General features: G+C 39.7%; 2 protein-coding genes across 39 annotated transcripts in view; both read right to left on the bottom strand.

Annotated features, from left to right (window-relative positions):
* Window positions 1-8,084, bottom strand: part of camk2b1 (calcium/calmodulin-dependent protein kinase (CaM kinase) II beta 1) — an 84,593-nt gene extending 76,509 nt beyond the window's left edge. For 15 of the 36 annotated variants that reach the window (XM_028034611.1, XM_028034617.1, XM_028034610.1 and 12 more), the window contains exons 1-2: window positions 7,733-8,083; window positions 1,622-1,716 (exon numbers count right to left, since the gene is read on the bottom strand). In XM_028034611.1, coding sequence (XP_027890412.1) covers window positions 1,622-1,716; window positions 7,733-7,794 — 157 coding nt within the window. In that variant the 5' untranslated portion in view covers window positions 7,795-8,083. Of the gene's footprint in view, window positions 1-1,621; window positions 1,717-7,732 lie in introns of all 36 variants that reach the window. The other 21 variants (XM_028034637.1, XM_028034631.1, XM_028034634.1 and 18 more) reach the window with 4 other exon arrangements.
* A 2,939-nt stretch (window positions 8,085-11,023) lies between these two features.
* Window positions 11,024-26,454, bottom strand: LOC114154728 (protein transport protein Sec24C). 3 transcript variants are annotated; one of them, XM_028034073.1, is made up of 21 exons: window positions 26,027-26,454; window positions 24,189-24,857; window positions 24,013-24,071; window positions 23,480-23,533; window positions 20,235-20,346; window positions 20,003-20,130; window positions 19,749-19,881; window positions 19,255-19,364; window positions 18,980-19,092; window positions 18,362-18,565; window positions 16,268-16,364; window positions 16,068-16,172; window positions 15,810-15,977; window positions 15,089-15,185; window positions 14,854-15,002; window positions 14,261-14,399; window positions 13,394-13,515; window positions 13,048-13,227; window positions 12,687-12,884; window positions 12,279-12,368; window positions 11,024-11,821 (listed from the first exon to the last, which is right to left on the bottom strand). In XM_028034073.1, the coding sequence occupies exons 2-21, from the start codon at window positions 24,808-24,810 to the stop codon at window positions 11,681-11,683; spliced, it is 3,021 nt and encodes a 1,006-aa protein (XP_027889874.1). In that variant the 5' UTR covers window positions 24,811-24,857; window positions 26,027-26,454; the 3' UTR covers window positions 11,024-11,680. The 3 variants fall into 3 exon arrangements, with proteins under 3 accessions (XP_027889874.1, XP_027889873.1, XP_027889875.1); XM_028034072.1 differs by having other exon boundaries at window positions 19,749-19,884; window positions 26,027-26,452; XM_028034074.1 differs by having other exon boundaries at window positions 18,362-18,553; window positions 19,749-19,884; window positions 26,027-26,450.
* Window positions 26,455-26,547: the final 93 nt, after the last annotated feature.

Genomic DNA, 26,547 nt, shown 5'->3' with positions numbered 1-26,547 from the left:
AGAAATGGCTCGTGGTCTTTTGCCAAAGACAAAAACGAAACCGCTAAAATCTGACACTACTCCGTTTTTGTTTACATTTTGTGAAGAAAGACGTTACGCTCAGTGTCTTCTTCAGAGGTTTTTGTGTCACGTCCTTTAGTGGTTCTTGTTGCAGCGCCACCACAGGCAAAGAGGGGAACAGCTTTTTCAACTAGTTGGTATCTTTGACATAGCACAACATAAAAGCCAACCGCAGCAGCTGAAAATGTAACAAATGTTGCAATTTTGGTCCTCTATCGAACTGGTCTATCAGGTATGAAAACACCCAGACGATTACTTAAAGGCAAAGGGCCTGAGAGTGACAAAGAAACTTTTTCTACACTATAAAAATCCTTAGCGGAACATCCTTTTAACTGAAGGGGATCAGAAATATGTAAGGTTTTTAGTAAGACTTCAGCTTAAACTTAAACATACGGTTGACTAGAGCAGGAAATTTATTTGAATCCTACTTTTTTAGAATCAATACGTCATCAATTCTAGAAATGCCTCCATGCAGACCAGAAATATCAACACCGACCCAAATGTAACTACAGCCTATATTTGGCATTATAATACAACCACATAAATACAACAGAGAAGTAGATGTGGAGTATCAAGCTGAAGTAAAACTTTAGGGTTTTGTTAGGAGTGGGGCTACAAAATCATTGTTTTCAAAAAGTTACATGTTCCTTATCAAAGGAAAACACAACCTTCCAGTTTGGAACCAGTTTCCAGGGTTCCTCAACGTCTTTCCTGTCAATATTCCAAACAGTTCAGCGACAATGTGTCTAAAAATATTGTTATAGGGCTCGTAAAAGACCATTTCAAAATGGAGGCAAGGTCAAACTGACTGAAAAAAACACCAAAATCTGAAATCTAATGTTTACCTTTAGGCAGGATTACAGTCCATAAATGATTCAACTCTTACTGATTACTTTATTTGATCTCTTGGAATGTATTGAGGGCCTTTAATGAAGAAAACATAATGTAAAGTTTTTTTGTTCAGACTTTGAATTTGCATCCATTTTTACTCCCCAACTTATTTATGCATATTACATCCAGTATTCAGGAGCTAAAGTTTCTTGTATTCAAACAGAAAGGCGCCCTGGTCCCTTAGAAACTGGCAGCATTCAGCATCAAGTGAAGTTTACTCACAGTAATTATCCACAGGTTACAGACATGTGGATTTGAGTGGCATTTTGCTATTTGAATGATTAACTACCACGGTGTTTAAACTGACTAAATCCCTACAAAAGCAACAAAAGTAAAGAAAAACTTCAGAGAACAGAAAGAAATCCGGGGCACTATCCACAGATTATGGGAAGTTTTTACATTTTGTGAAGCTTTTTGGGACGAAGTAAGTGGCTTTCTTTTCACACCACTTTTCTACCACAATCTTCTCGAGCCGTTAATTTGTGAGTCCTTTTCTCTCTCTTTGCTGGCTGTGACTGCAGAGCTTTCAGAGCTACACCAGAGCTGTGGACTTCATGCAGCCTCTACATTTACCACCAGGAAAATCCCAACTACAGGATGCATAGTGTTCTGACTGCATAACAATATCCAGGGATTACATGTCGAACTAGACACTGAAATAAGTTCTTACCTCTTGCAGACAACTTTTTGGTGTTGATTATTTTAGCGGCATATTCCTGCCCTGTTGACAGCTTCACACATCTGCGCACCACTGAAAACGCTCCCCTGCAAACAACAAACAAAATATATTCTTATTACTTTAAGGAAGATATTTTCAGATTTTTAGCAACAGCTCATATAATATTTATGTCCATCAGGAAATCTCTTCTGTTTATCAAACTTTTGCTTACATGCAACTTCTTCAGAGCCTTAGCTGGCGTAATGACTCCAGTTTTTGCTGAGAATACTCATGTTAATACATACGACTGATGATTTACTGGAGCTACAAGCAGGCTTAATATTCCTCAAACGTAACTGTGGAAAGCTACATTTAAAGACCAAGCTGTCCAGATTTATCTGCTTAATAAGCTCCCATGAGGAGCCTCAGAGCCAGTCAGCATGTTCTAGATAATGTGCTCACATGTGGATGGTGAGACGTGCAGGGAAAGAAACAAACACTTCTACTGTGAAACTACAAGGGCAAATAAAAGAGCAAACAACTCAAACGTAATATTTGACGTATTCAAAGAGCCTATTTCTGCAGAAAATGTAATTTAATATGAATTTAGTCATATAGAATAATTTAAAAATGCTGAATATGAGTTGTGTTGCTCTAAAAGCTGCACAGCAAACTCTCAAGTCTCTAAATAACTTCTCAGCCTCGGCCGGCTCGGATCAATCTGGCCGGTCTGGCTTCCAGTGGGTGTTGACAGTGAAAGGTTGAACTGTGACACTGGGTTTCGCTTCCAGACCAACAAGGTCAAAGGTGAAAGCTCTGGGACCAGATGGACTGAAACTCAGACGAGGCAATGCAGAGGACTGAAAGTCTTCTGTCAGATAGCATCAATTATTATTACAAACACAAACTGCTTTGAATTAAACAGATATTCAATAACTCTGCAGTTAAACAAAATATTGAAAAGAACATGAATAATTACTACAAAACAGTTTTAAAAAGTGCTACTTCATAACTACCATAAGAAATGCAATTGCACTCAAAGACAGCAAATAATAACTGCATTCAATCATAAATAATCTTTACTGATAACACTTACAGAAACTAACAAAGAAAAAAATAGCTCAAACCGCAAAACAACTTAGACCATTGATTTCTGAGGTTTTAGAGCAACATTAAAATTAATTGTAATCAGTGCAAAATATTTTTTTAAAAGATAAACAGTACTACAATTACTTATATTTTGCAGTAATTTTCCATCCTGATCAAGCAGCTTTCTATTGTCTGTTATATGCATCATAAGTATTTCCACAATATAGAAAAAAGGTAATGAATGAGGTCTTATTTTGACTCCGGGGACACAAACTCAAGAGATGTAACCTCAAATCTACTGTATATGTTAAGGAACAAACATATGCCTTCAGAGATCAATGGTTGGTGAAAAAGACATAAATTAACTGCCAACGGTGTGAGAAGAATCAAGCGTGACGCTACCAGGAAGCCATTATCTTCCAGTTCTGCCATATTCCATAACTGCAGCCTACCTGGAGTTCCTAGAAGTACAAGATGTCCAGAGTGCAGAGACATGGCCAAGGTAAGGAATGCTGAAACCGGACCATCACTGAACAAGACACATAAACTGTACTGGCCAGACTGGGCCAAGAAATACCTGAAGATAGATTTTCCAAAGGTTTTATTGACTGATGAAATGTGAGGGATTCTTGAAGGACCAGATGGACGGTCCCATGCGTGGATCAGACACCAGCACGGTGAAAGTGGCATACTGGTGTGCACTGGTATTATTAAAGATGACCTGGTTAAACTTTTTTGGGTTGAAGATGGGCTCATAATCAACTCCCATGTTTTAAAAGACATTTCCTTCAAACAGAGTTACTGGAAAAAGTCAACATCTTTCAGAAAGGTGATGGTTTTTATGCATCCAAGTTCTCCTCTGTCTGGCTAGCCAGTAAAGACAAAAAACGTATCACATGAAATGATTATTGTAAAGTGATTTTTGTTTATCACTCTCACTTAAACTATATGAACATAAAAATAAAAATTTGATGGATAATAGTTGCTCAATAATTGCATACATTAAGATATTCTCCTAAAAATCCCAAAATGTCACTTTTATTTTTTTAAACATTCCTGTTTGAGGTTTATTAACATTTTGGAACAACTGAAACTAATGTAGGTAGTGATTATTAAAAATAATCCTTAAAAATATGACTTACTTATGCATAGTGTAACTTTTTGTTGTGTTATTGCCACCCTAGTCTATGTCAATTATATTATTGACATAGACATTATTGAATTATAAATAGCACGTTTAAAAAAAGGCAACAAAGTGCATGATGGTGAATAAAATCAAGTAGTGAAAATCAGAAATCAGCAAAACAGATAGACAAATTTGGATAATTAGTAATTTCTTCTTTTTTCTTGAAATATAAAACAAGAACCTGCTGCATATCTACGTGTCATCATCCTCAGAATGTAAAATCTTGGTCGGAGAATCTCTAATTGCAAAGTGCACAACATGTAAATCTGCACATAACCTTCAAATATGACAGAGATAAAAATCTACTTTTTATGGAAGAAAAACCACCAGCAAAGCAGCGCATAAATGTTTCACAATAAAAGTCGTTTGACAAAATCTAAATGATAACCAGTGTTGTTTTAAAGTGAAAACTCGTTATATTAGCTGCAGAATTCACTGTAAAAACTTATAATGAAAGCCACGGCACAGAGAAGATCAAAGAACATGCTTTCTAACAACTGTTTTAAGAGTTTGTTTATGCCAATTTGTGTTAAAGAGGAGCTGCTTGTCGACCGCCAAGGCTGATATTATCTGTAATAGGCGCACAAAGTCACGAAGCTTAAATGTCACAAGTCCCACAAAGGAAGAAACAGCAGCCAAAGGTGAGAGCACAATAATTATCTCTCCTCAGATGCTTAGGATTAGTATTACAGAGTCATGGATAGCATTATTATCTCAAGGCCAAGCCACTTGGACCTGAACTCCTTCCTCTGAGATGGATGTGACAGGTTGAGTAATTATAATCATTTGTAAAAGACGACTTGTAGAGCAGGATTAGTGTCACTCACACAAGATGAAAGCCGGACTAATAGGTTATATATATTTTTTCTTTTTATTCAAGAGACAAACCTGAAGAATAAGAAACATTCCCAGCAACCAGAGTTATTGCTCCTGGGAGAGGAGCAAGCTTTGCAGCAGATAAAGTGTTATTATCCCCAGGTTGTGTGCATGAAGTCACACTGGTGGACAAAACTATTTATGTTTGTCAAATGACAAGAAAAATAACTAAAATATTATTTCTGTGGGGCACACCAGACGCCTGAAGTGAGTCTGAAACATTTGCAATAACAAAAACTAGCTTAGATTCTTACTGGCATAAAGAAAATTAAAATCTACAAGTGTTACTAATTCACCTGCCATCTAATTATGATGTTGAAAATGATTCAAAACTTGCATCAACATGTATCCAGAGAGAAAATACTTTTTTGTGTTTTTCTCCTGAACTATTTTTAGATATAACCAGATTATTTTATATAAACGTCTTTTGTAGTCACTGATTCTGAAAATATCAACAATTATTCTTGTTTCGGACTGTAAAGCTGCCTTTGATATAGCCTAATATCCCAATATTTTAAGGTTTACCTTACTAGCAGCAAGTTTCTGTCACCCTGTTTCTCCCTCAGCGCCCATCTCTTGTGGTTCCCCAAGGTTCTGTTTTATTCTCCATTAATATGCTCCCTTAAGGATCAATCTTTAGGAAATCTCTTCATGCAGATGACTGAGAGATCGAATTACTCCAGAAGCACATTTTTCAGTGCTAATTGCATCTTGCCGTATAAATCTGGGTAGGCTTCAGCCTCTTGGCCACATTAAAGGCTAGAAGGTGACGCTTGGTTCTCATTTTGACTTAGACAAACTAAGATAAGATAAATCTTTATTGTCATTGTCACAAGCACAACGAAATTCAAAGGGTGCCATCAGTCGGTGCACATGCCCAAAAACAAAAAATAACTGTCTCACAATTCACACACAACGCAAGAATCAACAAACAACTGGCAAAAAAATAAGAACAGCCACATTCTCACATACATCATTTATGATGATTAATGGTTGTTTTTGATTGCATTTAGTTTTGTTATTGCTATCGGGTAGAAACTGTCTCTGAGATGGTTGGTTCTTGTTCTGGTTGCTCTGTAAACTATTTACTATTGCAAAAAACCTTTTACAAGCTAAAGCTTTTATTGAAGGTAAAGCTTTCATTTTAACTCGGTGGGATTTTGAAAGGCTGAGCCACACTTTTCTAAGATTCCAGTTTGATCATTGAAACTCTCTGAGTATTGGTGTGAGTCAGCCCTGCCTTTAATGGCTACAGTTTATGCAGAATCTAACATTTTACTGCTGAATTTAAAGCTCTCTATGGACAAATTGCAGCATATATCCATCCTCAGCCATATGCTTCAAGGTTAAGGGGAAAAATTCTGCTGGAGAATTTTTCCCCTATTGTCCAAAATGTTTTTATTTTGTATAGATTTTTTAATACTCAAACTGCTTCTACAAAATACTGAAAGGGCATGAATACTTTCTGGTGGCACATTTTAAATTTTCCCTGATTTTGCAGAATTACCAGCTGACACTTTAAAACAAAAGCTCTCACATTATCCTGAGACTTCATGGGAAAACAGTTCAACTATTCAAGAATTAAATCTTTGAACATAAAGTTTTAAAGTCAGGGTGGGTTTCATGTGTGGATTACTAATACTAAAACCATTTATTTGCAGGAAGTGCAAATAATAAAGCAGAGGCTAAGCTCACATGCGCTCCAGTAGGAGTGCAGTAAAAAGGTAAACTGTAGATTTGTTGTTGATATTTCACTGGACCTAGAATTTATTTGTTCAAAGTGCAACAAGTGAAGAAGAGAGACGCAGCAATATAAAGATGGACTGATGAAAGTCGATGACTGCCTGAAGGATCAAAGTGGAGATAAACGCTGAAACAATGGTAAAGTCTCAATATTGTCACCATAACAACAGAAATCATGAATAAAAAAAACACTAAATATTTAATGTAATTCTACACAGACATAAAATACTAAGCATCTTAAATCTCAAATAAGGCAAAATATGGAACTGCAGAAAGTAGAAAAGGTTGATGAATATGAGCATGTTGTAACTTTTCTGAAACTATTTGCTTGACTCAAGTTCAATTTTAGAGAAATTAGCAATACTTTGAAGTTTTGTTTGTAGTATTTCATGCTTTGGATTTTGCTTCCGACTTAAGTGCAGATTGCAATCTGTCACTACTGCAGTCTTTTAGAAAAAGGGGTAATGAGATACAACAGCGCTGTTGTAGGGAAATTAACATGCAATAACCAATTAGATGGCAGATAAAGCAGTAGAACATTTTGTGTTTCAAGTCTTCACATTTGGTAATACATGATGCCTTGCTTTTGTTAATTGCAACAAAAATCCTTTTTTAAAGATTTGTCCCTCAAGCAAAGGTCTATAAAAGCTGCAGAAATAATAGAATAACTTCAAACCTTCCCAACGCATATGAATTATCTTATTGGTTTATTATTTATACAGAAATTCCCTATAATTACAGAAGCCATAAAAACCGCCATGCTTGCAGCTGTAGCAGATCTTTTTTTCCCTGCATATCAACAAATCCCCGCTCTGCGCGAAGGGCACACAAGCTTAGAAAAACATATTTTCTGCAAACCGCAGTTTTTGCCTCATCACATGTGGAAATGCATTCACCACAACAATTTCCCTGCTTTTATTTTTATGTCCTTGTGAAATAAACCCATAAATAGAAAACCTGCGTGCTGTATAAATATGGCAAAACTTATTGAATTTAATTTGTAATAACAATACAAAATCACACTCGAAAGCGTGGCAGGGAGCAGAGTAGTTTGAAAGCTGACGTACCGAAAAAGGGCGCACACGCACACACACACACGCACACACACACACACACACACACAGAGCCGCTGGCCCGCTTCAACTCTGCAGCCTTGCTGCTGTCGCCTGTCCGAGCCTCCCTGCACAGCAAACAGCCCTGCCACCTACTCAGACACCACAGATACTCACTTCCCCAGCTCCTCGTACAGCTGATACTCGTCCGTGAATCGCGTACAGGTTGTCGTGGCCATGGCTCTCCCCTGTCTGTCTGTCTTTCTCTCGCTCGCTCTCTCTCGGTTTCTTTCGCTTCTTTCTCCTGAATCAACTCCGAAAGAATTTACCCTCAGCTCGTGCAAAAAACGGTGTAAAAAAATTTAAAAAAAAAAAAAAATACCAAAGCGGGTCCGCCCAGCAGCTAGCCGGCCGTTGGAGCGGTGGAAAAAGCCTATAAAGAGGCGCAGAGAGACGGAGTGGTTGTAGAAAGACGAAGCGGGCGGTGTGGGTGTTTCTCTGTCAGACTGGCTCCGCTATCTGACAGCTAACGCGCTCAACGGAGCCGCTAGGCAAGCTGGGCGAACTAAGTACAGCCACTTCCGTTTTGGATTTCCAAAATAAAATATAATTTCCACACGAGGTCAAACTTTAAAACATTTAGAGTTTGTTCGTGTAATAAAGCCTAAAAATGTGTTGACTGGTCTCGGATGCATTCTTAAAATTTAAATAAAACGTTAGCTGATTATTCTGACAGTTTTAAATGAATAAAGGATTTAGGAAAATTAATTTAACAGAAAGACGGGCAAATGCAACATTTATTTTGTTGTTTTATTTATAGTTTTAGCACATTCAAAATAATAATTTTAGCTGTAAAAAAAAAAGAGAAACTGGAGCAAGGTTATCATTATCTCATCTAGGATGGGATACATTAATGCATGCAATTCCATTCCATTCAGTAAATTTTAATATTTACAAGTCAACTTCATTTATTTCAATAATTCAATACACAAAGTGAGACACTATATATAAATTGATCAAGCATAGACTGATGTTTTTATTAAATATTAATACACAAATAAGCTTTTATTTGTGCATTATGATGTCTTTGTCTTACAAATATGACATTTATTTATGAGAAGAAAAACATTTCTAATATAGAAACATGGGCTTAATGAAAATAACTTTTAATATATGCTTAAAAGTTGTTATTTTCACAAGGTATTAAAAGGAATTTCTTGATCTCGCACATAGGGAATCTCCATAAGTAGTTACATTAACTTGAGTAACGTTTTGGGAAAAGAAATAGTGCCTCGGAGTAATTTTACTTGACCTTATTATGAACTTTTGCTACTTGAGTAAGATTTCTGAATACTTTATCCAAATAAGTAACTTCAGTGAAGAAAAAGACAACATATTTCAATCAAAAATGTATGAGACACAGACACCCATACACCTTTTACGGTGCAGAAAAAAGTCATTCACAATTCCAAGTCCTGGGAATTTTCAATTGACTAAAAATGCTCAAAATTCGATTATAATCTGCTTAACTTTTTTGTAAAGTTATATTTTGAATTATTATTTGATTTTTTATTATTATTATTATTATTATTATTATTATTATTATTATTATTATTATTATTATTTAAGAAAAAGCCAGTAAGCTAAGCTGACCCAATACTGGGAGTTTAAGCTACAGATTTTTATGCACAAAGTTTTTTTTGTTTAAATATAAACAGATGGAATTTAATACAATATGTAACTGTTTTAAATAAATGTTTTATTTGTTTTCACTGTCATCCCTCTTGTCAGTATAACTTAAACAAACCATTTTAATAGGTTTCTGAATTAAAAATAATTTTTGAAACAAATCATGATCCTAAAAATTGGAATCAAAATCAAATTTCTAGACCCTGAAAGATTCAGCTTTGTTGTTATTTTCTATTCATTGAGCCTGCTAGATAATCTTAATATTTATAAGATACAATAAGCATCATATATTGTCCCTAGAAGTACATTACCCAGTCCTAACATATAAGGATTAATATTATGTAAACTTTAATTTAAAAAATATTTGAAAATGTCTCTGTTGCCTGAATATTAATTGATATGACCAGTTACTCAGTACTTGAGTAACTTTTTAACTAAATATATATTTTACTCTTGCCTGAGTAATATCTTGGAATGCTACTTTTTACTTTTACTTGTATAAAAAAATGCTACTCTACTCACCTCTGTGTAAGACTAACATAAGCCTTAATGCTTTAACGCACAAATGTGGTTTATTTATTGTGTCAAGTCGTTTTCCGGTGTTTCGCTGATCGCTCTGGCTGACTTGATGCGACTCGCTTCATTTGGCTGCAGATTCTCCACGGGAAGGCGGTGGCTCTATGTCGCCCTCTGGTGGACTCTTCGCGCACAGGCGCGGGGCCACAACGTAACCGAACACACCTCCCTCCCTCCCTCCCGCATGGTGCGTATTTCCAAATAGGGGCAAATATGAGGGAGCTTGTTTATGACTTCAAAAGCTGCCTTGCAAACGACATGTTTAATGTTTAACTGTTTACTTAACGAATGAACGAAATAACTATAATTGATTCGTCACAGCAAAGGATGTCAGTGCTGAAACGCTTTACCTATAAATTTTAGCGCACAGGACTCATAATGTTTAAAAGTTTTCAGTTCTGTTTAAAGTTATTTTACAGTCACTGCATGATAGACATGCAAAATTGTTTACATTTACAAAATCAGAATACATAAATGCAGTGCTTCCTATTCACTGTATGTGTAGATGCAAACTACATTTTTTTTAATCACGTATTAAGATAATTAGTGGTCTGATAAGTTCTAAATGTTTCTAGAAAATCTGGGAGATTGAGAAAAAGCATTCAGTCTTGAAAATGCTCCATAACTTTCTCCATTACAAACATTTAAACTTTTACATTTACCATGTTTTTCAATGTTTGATGAAAATTCTGCATCTATTTCTGCATTTAAAAAACATTTATTATGATCAAGTGATATGGCATTGCATAAGCTGATGTTTTGTGTATATTTTATGTTTATTTGAAAAATGTCTATTGCAGTCTCTTGAGTTGAATAGCTCATTTTCTCTTTAGGAAGCAGATAAAAGTGTATACTTCTCTCTGCTCCCTTTTCACTTCGTTGTTGAACTATTCATGTGTATTGAATGAATAAAATGAAAACATAAAATGTTTTCAATCACAAATTAACATGTCTAAAAAACGTTTAAATCTTGAATTTTCAAAAACAAAAAGCTGTAAGTGAAAATAAAGTCTGAATTTCTTTCTTCAGATTTTTCATAGTTTCTGCAATTTAAAGTGCAAGAATTTACTTCTTTAATGAGTAATTTTAATGACTTACAAAGAAAAGATATGTTTAAGACTAAGAAACTACTTTTTCCAACATGAGTTGGGAGACGCATAATGATGAGGTGAGTCATCGAAGTAAGTGCTTTTACAAATAAGCTGAATGAGTAAAGATTTAATAGCTGAACATTATTTTTGACAGATTTATATTCGAGCTTGCACTTAAAACATGTTTCTTACTATAAAATTACTTCACGCAGCCTCTTAAAGTTGTTGCAACAAAATAAAAAAATTCTGTGGTTAAAGAGCCGCAGCACATAGTTCAGTGCTTCCCATTTCTGCAGCAACACAATCACAGTTAATTAGTGTTATTGGGCACTTATGACTGATTAGATAGTCACCCTTTCAGCTTCCTGAGTCACATCTTCATCAGCTGCTCTGTTCATTACATCAATGTTGGCGGGGAAAAAGGGGAAAACTTGAGTTAAAATCTCCATTCTTTTTATTTTTAATCCACAGGAAGAGACTTTCTCTCTCTTTTACATATGAAGCTGGGGTTAGAGAATCTCTGACACAAGGATAAATTAACAACAGATATATTTCAGAAAACAAAACACATTTTATAACTCTTCACATAAACACATCATTCTTGAATAAATAAATAAATAAATAGATACAAGTGATTATTTTAGGGGCACATGTCCATGCACATCCTGCTTCTCTGAACAGTCTAAATATTTTCAAACTACAATAAATCTTCTATCAATAAAAACAAAACCATGATCTTCTTCATTCAGGCTTTCCATGTGTGTGTGGCTCACAGCAGGAGACGCACAGAGTTGACGTGGAGATGATACAGGAAGTCTGCATATGACGCTCCGCCGTTGGGACTTTTGTCTTCCACCAGGTGGCGCTGCAGCGCCTCCTCGCAGGTGTCGCCTTGTTTCACCACCATAAGCTGAAAAAAGGACAGTTACTAAAGCGCTAAACAAAATGTTTCTTGAATCAACTTTCAGTTTAAATTACTTAGTCTGGTGAGGATTAGTTGCTTACACTGCACATCATAAAAAAAATCATTTATTACAAAAACAGTTACACATCCTTTACATAATATTAGAAATATAACAAATGGCTTCATAAATGCACAATTTTAACACTTTACTTTATTAAATAATTAAGGTACATTAGAAACATAACACATTTTCACTATCATAACACTACATAATAAAATAATTAAGCAAGGCTCTCTTAAAAGCTCTAGCATCTGTCACATTTCCATGTTTTCATTCCTTTAAGTGTAACAGTCTTTTGTCCAGCACCTGTAAAAGAACCTTTTAAAGTATTAAAATTGTGTAAAATTAAGTTTAATGTACATCACAATACTGACTAGTAAACCAAAGTGTTTTCTATCTCACCTTGCGGGCATAGGGAACCTCGGAGTTGAGCGAGCTGATGAGTGACCGGACTCTGATGGACAGACGGTTTTCCAGAACTGGAAGGTTGGTCTGATTAAAGAAACGGGAGGAGAAAAGAGGCAGAAAACACAAACCTGGAGGACGTTAGATTATTGCCTTATTCAACATCAAGGCTCATAAAGGTTGCCAAACGTTGTACAAACTATGCCGTCACTACAATATTCTGAAGGAAACATATTTTCTCTAAGTGGTTTAATCTTTACGCAGATCAATCATGAGTGTTTGATCTTCTGTCTTCTATAGGCTCTTTTTTGAACAATTTGGATTACTGTCAGTGTTATTATTATTTTTGTTTTTACTTTTTATTGCGTGTTCAATATAAATAAATAAATCAGTGTTTTCGCCCACCTCGCCTGAAGGCAGCGAAGAGAAGCAGCTGGCGTTGAAGAGCTCAACAAGCGTCCCCGCAGGGACCTGAGTGCCAACCCAGAGCAGCACAGTGAAGGGGGCGTGAACCAGGTACAGACCACTGGAGTCCAGGCTGGAACTCGTGCACCGTAGCACCCCCTCTGGGTCTGGAGGACTGCAACTGTCAACTGCTGGCAGCTGCAGAAAAAAAAACTAAATTTGATGGTTGCCTTACTGTCTTGCAGCAGATAAATGGAAATGTCTCCCTAGATGCAACATTTTAACCCACACAAACTTTGGGTTGAATATCTTATTTAATGTATGCTGTGTCAAGAATAACTCTGATGTGTTGGTGACCAACCAGAGGCAGCAGCAGGGGGTAGAAGTGTCGGACGGTGCTGTGGGTGTCGAGGCCCAGCACCCGGCAGCGCTGCTGCAGCCGCTGGTGGACGGAGCTCCTCAGACCCGGCAGCAGAACCTCACTCTTCCTCAGGCTGTTGACGTAAACTGGAAGAGCTCGCAGGAACTGAGGAAGCACCAGCTGCAGGACGAACACGACACAATAAAGTTAGAATACAATAAAAACAAAGCAGAAGTTGCTTTTTTTGGTTGCAATTAAACATCTGGAAGGATTTAAAACAATTTATACTGAAGTAAAATTTGAAAATACTAAATACAGTCGTGTTTGTGTGCAACTGTTACCTCACCTGGCCAGCAGACACTGAAGACGAGCAGCAGTGTTTGCGGTAAGACGCCAGAGCTTCTGTTACATCTGTCTGCAGTTCCTGCCTCAGCTCCTGCAGAGGGCGCTCTAACACTGCACAGTACACTTGACAGACACACAAAGGAAAGTAGAATTAATAAAACAAAGTAACCACAGAAATGTTTAATTGCTCTTAGATTACCAAGTTTTGTCATTTTGGTGATAAAGTCAATCGAACTGGTTAAATATGTAACATTGTTATTCTTCACTGAAGTATTAAAGAAACACATTTTCAGAGTTAAAGTTTCTAAAATCGATTAGAGACTTTTTTTTAAGGGTCACGTAGCTTTTGAGGTTCTCAACAAATAATATTTGGCAGAACCAGAAGCAAAAATGGCTCTATGGGTCAAAGGTTGCTGACCTCTGAACTTTACCAACTATCGCCCTGTAATGGTAATTCAGCATATTGTAAAAAATAAAAAAGAATAAATATTACAACCGGCACTCAGAGGAGGATACTAATTAACAAGAATTTCACTAAAGATGCAATTGTTGGTCTTGTTGACTGTATTGGTTATATCGCAGGTATATCTGTAAAAAATACAATAAAAATATTGATGGGGAAAAAAAAGATGCCATTGTTTCTATGGAAAGAAGCATTTCTCTATAACTTAAAGACAAACTATAAATATGTAGGACTTAATAAAGTTTATTAAATTTATTTAAACCATTAATACTAAGTTGGAAAATGTTCAACTCGCAGACTTTTTTTTTTTCAAATTGAGAAATTACAATGAATCATCCTGCTGCAAAGAGTGAAAGCTATTATAACTACTATATATTTCAGTGATACACAGGGTATATTTCATACTCTTCTTGCAGTAGAAAGTGAGAAGGGTTTCAGCCTGGTAGTTCCTGAAAGTGTCCTGTAGGTGGCGTGAGCATCTCAGTGTCAAAGTGTGAACTCTGGTCCTTCTCTCTCCCGTCTGGGAAGTGTAAGACAGGACAACCTAGTGCATGAGACGAAAAAGCATAAAATTATTACAAAATGCTTCATGTTAAGTTAAACTTACATTGTAATAAAGACCTGGAAGACATAATGTTACAAAATGTAATTTATTTCCATAAATGCTTTAATTTAACATGCAATCAATTGATTTACTGGAAAAGAAGCAATGCATCCAATGTCGACTTTGGCAGAGATTGAAGATGTTGACCAAATTAGTCAACACGCTAGTCATGCCAGTAGATGCTAATGGCAGTTTAAAATGTCTCCAATGTAAACATTTTTTCAGTCTTTGTTTTAAAAAGCATAAAATCTTGTTTTACAGCTATTCATCCCTCCTCCTAATATAAATAATCAGTAACAACTTCCAAAAAAGGAGCCTATATGATGAAGAAAAATCATAAAAAGCCAAAACAGGCGATGTGTTTGACGCGTTTTCACCCATTTCTCTAACTCGCCTGAACGGCTGCCCCTCTCGTCTCATCCAAAGCTTTGCTGTGGGTCAGCTCCACAGCCAGAGTTGTCCTGCAGTTGAGCGTTGCCATGGCGATGTGTCCAGGGTTCGAACCAGGGACAAACAGCCCATAGCAACCAGACACACGCAAATCTGGCAACACAAACACACACAAAAAGTCAAATCACACATTTTATAAAGAAAAGTGATGGAATGAAAACATCAAAATCTTCTTTCACCTTTGCTGACGAATATCCGGAGCTCAGCCTTGTAGGCCGTTTCCGTCTCAACAATCTGCTTCAGATCCGTGCTGAAACGCTCTCTGTCCAGTTCGCCCTGGGATGGAAATGTTACAAAAGTTCAAATGAAACAATGAACTTGAGAGGAATTCTGAGTAGAACATATGTACAGACAAAATGCTTTGTTTTTATCTTAAATACAAAATGTTTTGGCTTAATTACTGCTCTGATTATGTTCTTCATATCAGCAAATTACTTTTTCTGAATCTGTATACACTAGTTAATGATTAATTGATTAGTAAATTAGTTGACAATTATTTCAATAATCAATTAATCACAATTAATCTTTTCAGCCTAAGTGAGAAAAGTACAATCTGAAATTTTTAATCACAATGTACAGCAGTATGAAGACTGTGTGTTAAAACGTATGTCACTCTCAAAAGCTATATAAATCAACAATTATATCAATCTAAGTATATACATATATCTTTTTATAAAGCATATCATGGTTTTTCAAAATAATAATTCACACATCAGTGGCATTGTGCAATGATGTCTGAATGTTTGCATGTAAAAAGCATCACATAAGTTGAGTCCATTTACCAAAAACAAATTTAACAATGGCTTGAAGGTCAGCAAAATTCTCAGCAGAATTTCTTAAATATCAAACTTTTCGTTAAAAAAGACCAAAGTTCCACAGTGGGCGGAGCTACTGGAGTACCTGGAGGTAGCTGTAGGTGTGCAGAGCTCCACCAGTTAGAAATGGAATGTGGCCCGGCCAAGCCCCGCCCACATCCTGCTGGGAGAGAACAAACATGTGGACGCCACATCCCTGGATGATGCACTCTTTAGCCAATAAAATGGCTTTTTCTGATGGCTGGAAGATGGACTATAGAAAACAAACAGGGAGAGAATAAATGTTTAATGAATTGAATGTACTGTATCTCACTAATGTATAGACTGTTATAGTTAGATTTACCTTTGGTTTGTTGGTCCCAAAGAACCCTGAGGAAGAGTTTGTGTGTCCCGTCTCAATCAGGGCGGCTGTGTGGAAGATAAGCAGCTTCCCTGGACACTTCAGGCCCTACATGTTTTATAAAAGACTCTCAGTTTTTGCAAATCTCGTATTTAGGAAGAAAATAGCGGAGAGAGTAAGCAATATGTTTATTGATTGATTACCTGCAGTACAGCCAGGCCTGCTTTAACAGGGAGCTCAATGGGAAGTCCACTGGAGTCACTGCACTCAGCTCCAAACTGAGGAATGAGCTGCAACACACTGCAGACAAAAGAAATGACCTCAATTGTTTCTGATTCTGGAAGAGATATGGGTGTATTTATAAACCATTTGTGCTCCATCATTCTTACTTACACTGAAATAACAGCAATGAATTTATTACAGAAATAATGGGGACCTATTTTAGTAATAGATTAATCATTAAGTGGCGTATACACACTCAAAAAAGGCCACTTGCAGGAAAAGCAACATTTTCAGAGCAGTAATTAAGTCAAAACTGTGCAAAAAATACATACACTTTGCAGTCAAATAAAAAAAACTACTTTGTCTGTAAAAAAGTTCTACCAAGTGCCATACACACTTTCTTTGTATAAACACAATATGCAAAAAAAGAAACAAACAAATCTCTAAAAATGTTCTTGCTGATTTTTCTGGTAAACAAAATAAGCTGGTGAAATTAGCAACTGGATGAAATTCTGTAAAATATCCCTGATTAAGTACCGTTTGCTATCCAACTATTAATCGATTACTAGGCCTGTCACGATAGCAAATTTTGCTGAGCGATTAATTGTCTCAAAAATTATTGCGATAAACGATAATATTGTTTGAAGACCTTTTTACACTGATTTAATGGAAATGACATAATAATGCATGCGATTTCCTGCCAAAGTTAGATACACTTTATTTTCAAAAGAACACTAAACACTGGAACTGAAAAACAAAATAAACAAAACAACCAAAAACGAAAATAAAATGGATTCTCAGTCTCCATTAACAAAAAACGCACTTGAAAAAAAAAATACTAAACAACATAAAGTAAAAGTGGAAATAAATACTGCATTCAACCAAAAGAGTGCAGATTATGAAGTCTGTTTACTATGTTGCCCTTCAGTAATAATTAGATTTAAATAGAGAAGATGGGCACATCGACTACCTGATGCAATAGTTCACACTACAGATTTTTTGCTCCTATTTTTCCCCTTACAACAATCTTAAAACGTTGATCTTTCTAAGATTGTGTGGTGTGTTAAGGTAGATCGTCGTTGCCCCTCCGATCTAAATCAGGGTTTTTCCCCGACTGGGCGCTTTAACGCAGCCTGTTGAATGTGACAGGTAGCCAATCAGAAAGCCCGGATTCTCCTCTGTGTTTTCTGAGGGGAAATTATAGAAGGGAATCCCAAACAGCTGACACGGCGCAACCCGAAGTCCAGCGGACATTGGGGATGATATGTGGAAACAACATTAATGTTTATTCAACATGCAAAGAATATAGAAATGACAAGAGGAGGAGTTGGAGCGAAATTGCTACCACAGTTGATAAACCCAGTAACTTTTCAGCTGTTCTTCGTTAACGTGACGTAAACAGGTTCTAATGATTTTCATTCAGTCAGGACTTTACGCTGACACTAGCCACATGAACTGCAGGTAGATTGTAGTAAAGCATTGATTAATGCCTGGTTTTAAAATTAGTTAACTAAACTTGTAGCCATTATTTTGTGCCCATTGTTGGACACCACACGGCAGGACCGAACCCGATCGAACCGTTATAGCTAGGATTTCTGTCGGCTAATGTGTGATCTGTCAGGTTTTGAAAATGGTGCCGACAATCGGCTGACAGCTCTAAGATCGTGTAGTGTGCGTTGGGCTTTACACTGAGGAAGGGAGGAGTCAGTGGAGAGCACCGGAGCAGAGCCTTTTTTTCATTCAGTGTCATTAACAGAAAGAGAAAAAGGCCGGAAGAGGCGATAGTGCCGATAATTAAAATGACGTAGATAGTTTTAATTTATCGTACGATTAATCGATTTATCGTTTATTGCGACAGGCCTATCGATTACTAAACTAATTGTGAACTACAGCTCTACTTCCCATATAAGAAAGGAACAGGGCAGATTAAATGCCCAGAAAAATTACAATTAAAGAGCTACATCGGAAACTCTACAAGCAGAATTTTGAATCCTCTGAATGATGTGCAAAAATTCATCAGATCAAAATCAAAAAACAAGAACATTACTGTCAGAACAGCTGATATGTTTCCTTACCTGTCTATACTTTCTATGCAGTCTTTGAGGGACACCAGAAGCCCCTCCCTCACAGGAAGCTGCATGTCTTCCGTCTCAGTGATGACCAGCATGTGAGGACGGGAAAGGTCAGGACTGAGGTCGTACAGGTGGATCCTGCTGTCATACGTCATCAAACCCACACGGAGATCTGATGAAGCGTCTCCTGCCTCTCTACAAACCCCCCTCCAAAAAAAACAACAAAAAACAAAGATCAAACCTGATGTTTCCAAACTGGCTCAAAAACTACAGATAATGTAGTTATCTGAGTTTTTTCTCAGTTTGTCAAGTTACAATAAACTACAATGTATTTTTTTTTTCTTTTTTTTTCTCCGAAGAGTTTTTGTGGCGCTAGTGGCTCGTATTTTTTCGACAGTAGGCAGACAGGAAGGAGGGTGAGGGGAGGGGGGAAGACATGCGGCAAAGGTCGTCGGGACCGGGAGTCGAACCTGCGACGTCCACGTCGAGGACAAAGGCCTCCAAACGTGGGTCATGCTAACCTCCTGCCCCACCACAGCACGCCCCGCTACAATGTATTTTAACAGGAACTATATGTGACCAACAGAAAACAATGAATATTTCTGTAAGAAATGTGCTTACCTGACCAGTGAGGTGAGCAATGTGTGTATTTGCTGAGCGACAAATTCTAAGTGTCCTCCTCTCAGTGCAGAGGCAGAAACATCTATGGCTAGAAGAAGTGCAGCAGCTTCACCCTGAAGTGAAAGAAACAAGTTTTCAACTCACATTTCCTTCTAGAAAATCACTTACATAAAAGATCTTATGAAAGTACATATGCATTAAAAAAGAACTTACTGAAGAGCAGGTTCAGAAGGGAAAATGCAAATAAAGCCAAATCTGCAGAATGGGAAGTTTACCTTTTCTGAGTTGAGTGTTTCATACGACCCCATGCTGAGTTCGGGTCTCTTGTCTTTGTCAACCCGGACCCCCTTCGCTCCTTTGGTGGGCTGGTACTGCTGCCACGGCACTGAGACCCAAAAGAGCAGAGTAAATAAAAAGAAAACAACCGCTTAGATGAATTAAATAAACTGAATTACTTTAATATAAGCATGGGCATTTATTGTACCATTTATTCTTTATCGATTATCGTAAAAACAAAAATTCCTATGAGAATTTTGATTTATTGTTGCAATGATAAATTGAAGTTATTAATGGCAAATTTAAAAAAAAAACAAACAAACAAAACGGACAATATGATTGGAAATGTTATTTTTGCGATTTTCTCCTATATTTGATAATATAATTGATATTGAAGCATTTTCAAGGATTTCAAGCACCCTTTTCTCAGTACTGGACAAAGTATCAGATGTTTCTGTTTTTATCTCTAAAACAAACTGATTTTAAATTCTACCTTCATTGAGTTTCCCACAGAAGGGGCAGTAAAACCTCTGCCCACAGTCCTGCCAACCCATCGCTGGGCACATGGAGGCGCCGCACCAACGACAGCCTACGACACAATCCGTATGTTCGCATAGAGGAATCGGCTTCTGATGGAAAAAAATATTTTAAAAACTGTAGCAATACACATGTGTCTTCAACTGGAAAATTCTTTAACAACAAAGATGATTACGGTATTTATCTCACATTAATAAGAATAAAACTGACCAGGCATTCATTTTGATTGAAGAAGGGAGTAACAAGCGCCCCTAGTGGCAGTCGGCTGAGTAGCGCCGTCTGACCGTCACAGGGGACGCAGTAAGTAATAGAGCGGATGGCCAATGGGCTTACGTTACCTGCAGCAATCAGATTAAATTACTGATGCAAAGTTTTATGTGTCTACAGCTACATGACTGAATTAAATCCATGACGGAGAACATCTGAGACAAGAACTGTTCACCTCTGTCCTCTATGACACAGGAAGTGGTCGCCAGAGGAGGCAGGCGAGAAAAATGCTCCGAGATGAAAACTTTTCTGTCCCACTCCGCTCTGTCCTCTGCCATCACCTTTACCTTCACAGAGACAGAGAGGTCTGTCAGCTTCCCTTTAAACATTTCACTATATTCAAATGTAATGATAAAGAATTAATTATTCATGGTCAACCAGCTGTTATTGCAAATATGTTACAATGAATACGATTAGGCAAATAATGGATGTTTTACTTTTCAAAAGCTGAGAAGCTGAATGTGAACACATTTAAAAATGAAAACAATGTGAGGAAAAGTCGCTTTTAGAGCTGAGAATTTGAGAGAAATTAAAGAACTGTCAAGAAGCGGTGCGGGTGTGAGGTGGTGAGGCAGAGGCAGCAGACCCAGGTAAGATGAAAATGATGTTTTTAATGGTGAATAAGTCCAGCAACAAGTAGCAGGCACAAGGAAACACTGACCACGACTAGACTGAACAACGACAACTAGACTCGACATTGACGACGACAACTAGACTCGACATTGACGACGACAACTAGACTCGACATTGACGACGACAACTAGACTCGACATTGACGAGGACCCGACGAGGAACAAAGAACACAGGTGGAGTTAAATACACGGGAGGGTAATCACAGAGACGAGACACACCTGGGAACAATCAAGGGGAGGACAGGACAACGAAGAGACTTAAGGACACAGAAAACTCTAAATAAACACAGAAAAAACACAGATCATGACAGTACTCCCCCCTCAAGGGCGGCTACCAGACGCCCAAGAAAAAAAAAAACCCAAAAAACCCAACAAGGGTGGGTGGAGGGGTGCCGGACGGCGGGCCAGAGTCCAAACTAACAAAAAACAACCCACCATTGTGGGCGGAAAAACAAGAAGGGCCAAGAGTCCATAAACAACAAAAAAAACTACCCACAGGGTGGGCGGAGGCAAAGGAGGCGGGAACCACTGAGGTGGTCTGGCGGTGGTCTGGCGGTCGTCCGCGGCGGCGGGAACCACGGAGGTGGTCCGGCGGTCGACCGCGGCGCTGGAGGCGGGAACCACGGAGGCGGTCCGGCGGCCGTCCGCGGCGCTGGAGGCGGGAACCACGGAGGCGGTCCGGCGGCCGTCCGCGGCGCTGGAGGCGGGAACCACGGAGGCGGGAATCCCGGAGGCGGGAACCACGGAGGCGGTCCGGCGGCCGTCCGCGGCGCTGGAGGCGGGAACCACGGAGGCGGGACCCCCGGAGGCGGTCCAGCGGCCGTCCGCGGCGCTGGAGGTGGCAATGGGGAGTCCCGGGGACCGCCCACAGACGGCGATGACGAGCCCCCCGAGGTAGGGTCTCGGTCGGAGCACAAGGGGTCTCGGTCAGAGCACAAGGGGTCTCGGTCAGAGCACAGAGAGTCTCGGGTGGAACGCTGGAGGTCAGGATCTCGGGTGGAACGCTGGAGGTCAGGGTCTCGGGTGGAACGCTGGAGGTCGGGGTCTCGGGTGGAACGCTGGAGGTCAGGGTCTCGGGTGGAACGCTGGAGGTCAGGGTCTCGGGTGGAACGCTGGAGGTCTCGGGAGTCGGGGTCTCGGAAGGAACGCTGGGAGTCTCGGTAGGAACACTGGGAGATTCGGCCTCGGGTGCGCCGGCTGGAACGCCGGCTGATTCGGCCTCGGGTGCGCCGGCTGGAACGCCGGCTGATTCGGCCTCGGGTGCGCCGGCTGGAACGCCGGCTGATTCGGCCTCGGGTGCGCCGGCTGGAACGCCGGCTGATTCGGCCTCGGGTGCGCCGGCTGGAACGCCGGCTGATTCGGCCTCGGGTGCGCCGGCTGGAACGCCGGCTGATACGGCCTCGGGTGCGCCGGCTGGAACGCCGGCTGATACGGCCTCGGGTGCGCCGGCTGGAACGCCGGCTGATACGGCCTCGGGTGCGCCGGCTGGAGCGCCGGCTGATACGGCCTCGGGTGCGCCGGCTGGAACGCCGGCTGATACGGCCTCGGGTGCGCCGGCTGGAACGCCGGCTGATACGGCCTCGGGTGCGCCGGCTGGAACGCCGGCTGATACGGCCTCGCCGGCTGGAACGCCGGCTGATACGGCCTCGCCGGCTGGAACGCCGGCTGATACGGCCTCGCCGGCTGGAACGCCGGCTGATTCGGCCTCGCTGGCTGGAACGCCGGCTGATTCAGCCTCGCCGGCTGGAACGCCGGCTGATTCGGCCTCGGGTGCGCCGGCTGGAACGCCGGCTGATACGGCCTCGGGTGCGCCGGCTGAAACGGCCTCGGGTGCGCCGGCCGGAACGCCGGCTGAAACGGCCTCGGGTGCGCCGGCCGGAACGCCGGCTGAAACGGCCTCGGGTGCACCGGCCGGAACGCCGGCTGAAACGGCCTCGGGTGCGCCGGCTGAAACGGCCTCGGGGGCGCCGGCTGAAACGGCCTCGGGGGCGCCGGCTGAAACGGCCTCGGGGGCGCCGGCTGGTTCGCTGGCTGGAGGTGCTGGTCCCGGAACTGGAGCGGGGTCTGGGCTGGCGGAGAAACTGTGCGGCTTGGGAGGCAGAGGTTCGCCAGCCATGACGGCTGGGGCCGCCTTACGCTCCCACTCTGCCTCCCTCTGCAACTCCACCAACCCCGGGTGCGGAAAACGAGGAACCCAGTAGTCCAGCAACAGTCCCAAGCGGAGGGCGAAACCGAGGCGTCGGCCGGCAGCGTACGGCTTGGCCATAGCCTCCTCATACTCGCTGATCGTTTCCTTCAGCTCCTTTAAGTCCTCTGGGTCCATAATAGCGAGCCTCACCATTCGGTCTGGTCGGGTCCTTCTGTCAAGAAGCGGTGCGGGTGTGAGGTGGTGAGGCAGAGGCAGCAGACCCAGGTAAGATGAAAATGATGTTTTTAATGGTGAATAAGTCCAGCAACAAGTAGCAGGCACAAGGAAACACTGACCACGACTAGACTGAACAACGACAACTAGACTCGACATTGACGACGACAACTAGACTCGACATTGACGACGACAACTAGACTCGACATTGACGACGACAACTAGACTCGACATTGACGAGGACCCGACGAGGAACAAAGAACACAGGTGGAGTTAAATACACGGGAGGGTAATCACAGAGACGAGACACACCTGGGAACAATCAAGGGGAGGACAGGACAACGAAGAGACTTAAGGACACAGAAAACTCTAAATAAACACAGAAAAAACACAGATCATGACAAGAACTGAGATAAGCAAACTTACAGCGCTTGGTAAGAGTTCAGGATTCAGGCCATAACGAGACTCAGAGTTGGGAGACTGCAGAGAAAACAAACACTTTAATGAACTTACATTGATTTTTATCTTCCAGCCTTACATTCAATCAATTCACATACAAAAAATTGTTTTTACCGGCAAGCAAATTTCAACTTTGAGGAGTATAAAGCCTTTATATCTTCGCCTGGAGCTCATATATATTTTTAATCAAAGATTTAGCAACACAAAATGGTTTTTGAAGTGATAGATGGTTTTCAATTAAAATGTATTGACAGACCCCGCAATTAACTCAATTAAATATAATAATCGCGTTCCATCGTAAGTTTTATTTCATTATACAAAAAATCTCAAGAGTATTTTCTTCATCTTTTGTTTACTTGTATGACTTAAATCTTTAAGTATTGCAGTAATTCATATTAAATATCCATATGTACAAATATGTTAGAAAAACCCAGGATTCCATTTTGTTTTGCATGACTTTGTAAGCTACCATTTATGACGTTTAATGTTCATTCAACAACCTGTGGTGTCAAATTATGATCCAGTGGAGATGCAGTGGGCACAGAGTCATTTATGCTCCCTGAAAAAATACAAATAAAAACTTCGGTTGGAGAAGTCATTTTAATTGTAATTAATTTTGAACATTTTATTCTGATTCCTATGATGTTATTTATGACCAAACCCACGCAGAGCTCACCTTTAGAGAACGCTGCAAAGCTCCACAGAGGCTGCTGCTGGATGGGAGCGCTGGGTGAGGTCAGCATGTCATTAAATCCAACAAAAGATCCAGAGTTTCCCCCGTCGGATGCAAGATGTTCATTATGGTTTAACTGAGGTTCAACATACGAAAAGCTAACAGGAAGAGGATGTTGAGCTGGTGGCTGATTCAGAAGACTTCGATATGTATGTTGAGAATATGATGAGGGATCTACTGCTTGGTAAGCGTTAGGAGGGGAATAATGTTGCATTGGCTGCGCCACTTCATTATATGGAAGAGAGCACGGTGGTTTGTTCCTTTCTTGGATAGTAGGAGATAAACCATCAGGAATGCTCTGATCAACTTTACAAACATACTGCATGCTGGGATGAGAGTTGCTCCTAGTAGAAAAGGCAGCAACATCACTCTTAGAGTAAACGCCAGATGCCTGCAGGTGGTTGTAGCTCAGGTTTTGGCTGGGTTCACAGCCCAGGCTGAGTTGCTGGAGGTCAGGGAGAGGATTGCAGAGAGGTCCTGCAGGTGCATCAGAGGACCAGCCGTTCTGGACCGCCCACGGCGGACAGGGAGGGTGGCTCTGATTACGGGACGGGGCGTCCATCATCCCCCATAAAAATCAGAAATCAGAATTTTTCTCATTGGAGGCAGGACCTGATGAGACAACAAAGCATGACAGAGAACATTTAATATTTAAAATATATTCTGTTTGTTCTCTGTAAAGTTTTTTATGCATCAGTTGCTGGGCACATTTAGGGTTTCTTCTTTTTGACTAGACTTTTCAGTTTTATTTCAGTTTTCTTCAGGGTTCGTACACTTTTCCCACAGTAAAATTCAAGCACTTTTCAAGTATTTTCAAGGTAAGTTTTCAAACTTTCCTAGCACCGCACTTTGTAGATTAAAACAATACAAATGAACCAAAGAAGACAGCTTCAATTAGCTTTTTTATGACATCATTTATTACTGTTCTTAATAATGCATTGTGTTGTGATAGTAGTCTACATAGTGGAGACAAAGTAAACAAAAATCTAACATAATTTCATGTTTTGAAAAGTCTCTCATCATTAATTTGATTTTCCTAATCAAATTAATTTTTCTGACTGCTTCTGGCAACATGTAAAGTTCAGCAGAGTTAATATTATGGTTTTTGGTTCTTTTCCCCATTAGTTTAAATGAAAAAACATGTAATGCTAAGGAAACTCGTTGGATATGGACATTTCATTTCCAAAAGGTCAGTGCACCAGAGCCCTGACCTCAACCTAATAGAAAATATTTGGGATTAGTTAAAAAAAAAAAAGAGACTGTGACCCAACATTAGTGTCTGACCTCACAAATGCTTTATAGTAAAAATGGTTATAAATGCACTTCTTAACCTTTAGAAAAAGCCTTACCAAAATAATCGAAGCAGTATCTGCATAGAATAAAATATCAGTGTGTATGTAAAGGCAAGTACGTGTTGCTTTATAGTGTTTATAGGCATTTTTGAGAATGAATAACCTATTATAACCCCATGTCTACCAACCTAGTAAACATTTAAAATGCAAAAATAACTGTTATATAGTGACAACTTTGGCCACATCTTAAGCTATGCTATCACTGTAAAAAATAAAACTAAAGTGGGCTTATTTCTATGGTTTTATTACTGCTACTTAGTTGTGCTAGCTAGCTACAGAGACTCTCCAATGACAAAGAGGTTTCTGTCGTTAATGAGGTCCTGAGATAGAGGCTCTACACACACATTAACTCCAAATTAGACAGACAATCAAATAAAAATCTTCAGCTAGAAATATGTAGGATGTGTGAACAGATAGAGGAGTCGGTACCCTTTGACATCAACGGAAACAGGAGAGTCCGTCTGCCTCGGTGCTCGTTAACATTACGAATGTCGGTGTCTTCATTTTCACCTGAGCTCCAACGGATCTCAAACACCTGGCCTTATATTGTATGAAAATATAAATCTAATTAAGATAAAAAACAATCTCATCGTTTTGGACCAGACACTACCCAGCCTCGTCTAGAAATCGCAACGTTAGCATCACGGAAAGTAAGAATCAATACAGCGCGCTTCCGGTTGTCCTTTCAAAATAAATGAATCCATAAGTAAAAATGTAAAGCAAATGCTGCTGACTAGATGAGGTAATGTGTACATTTTAACAAAATTTCGGAAGAAACCATATTTACACCTCTTGATAAACTAATTTTAAAGAGAAAAAATAACTTATTCAATGCTACATTTAGCTTTTTTTAAAGGTATAAATTCCTTATATTTACCATACATATGGATGACCTTGAGTTAAGAAGACAAACAAAAAATGTACCCTATATGATTCAAAGATTCTCTTTG

This window comes from Xiphophorus couchianus, chromosome 12, assembly GCF_001444195.1.
Source record: "Xiphophorus couchianus chromosome 12, X_couchianus-1.0, whole genome shotgun sequence".
In the NCBI taxonomy this organism is placed as follows: domain Eukaryota; kingdom Metazoa; phylum Chordata; class Actinopteri; order Cyprinodontiformes; family Poeciliidae; genus Xiphophorus; species Xiphophorus couchianus.
This window is presented reverse-complemented; position numbering and strand designations above follow the sequence as displayed.

What these genes read in the sequence shown, in the direction of transcription:
- LOC114154728 (XM_028034072.1), bottom strand. Translation starts at nt 24,810, where the DNA reads ATGATGGACGCCCCGTCCCGTAATCAGAGCCACCCTCCCTGTCCGCCG. An exon ending in CCGGATATTCGTCAGCAAAG is followed by an intron (nt 15,003 to 15,088) that starts GTGAAAGAAGAT and finishes TTGTGTTGCCAG; the next exon opens with ATTTGCGTGTGTCTGGTTGC. An exon ending in ACCCCCTGCTGCTGCCTCTG is followed by an intron (nt 12,885 to 13,047) that starts GTTGGTCACCAA and finishes TTTTTTCTGCAG; the next exon opens with CTGCCAGCAGTTGACAGTTG.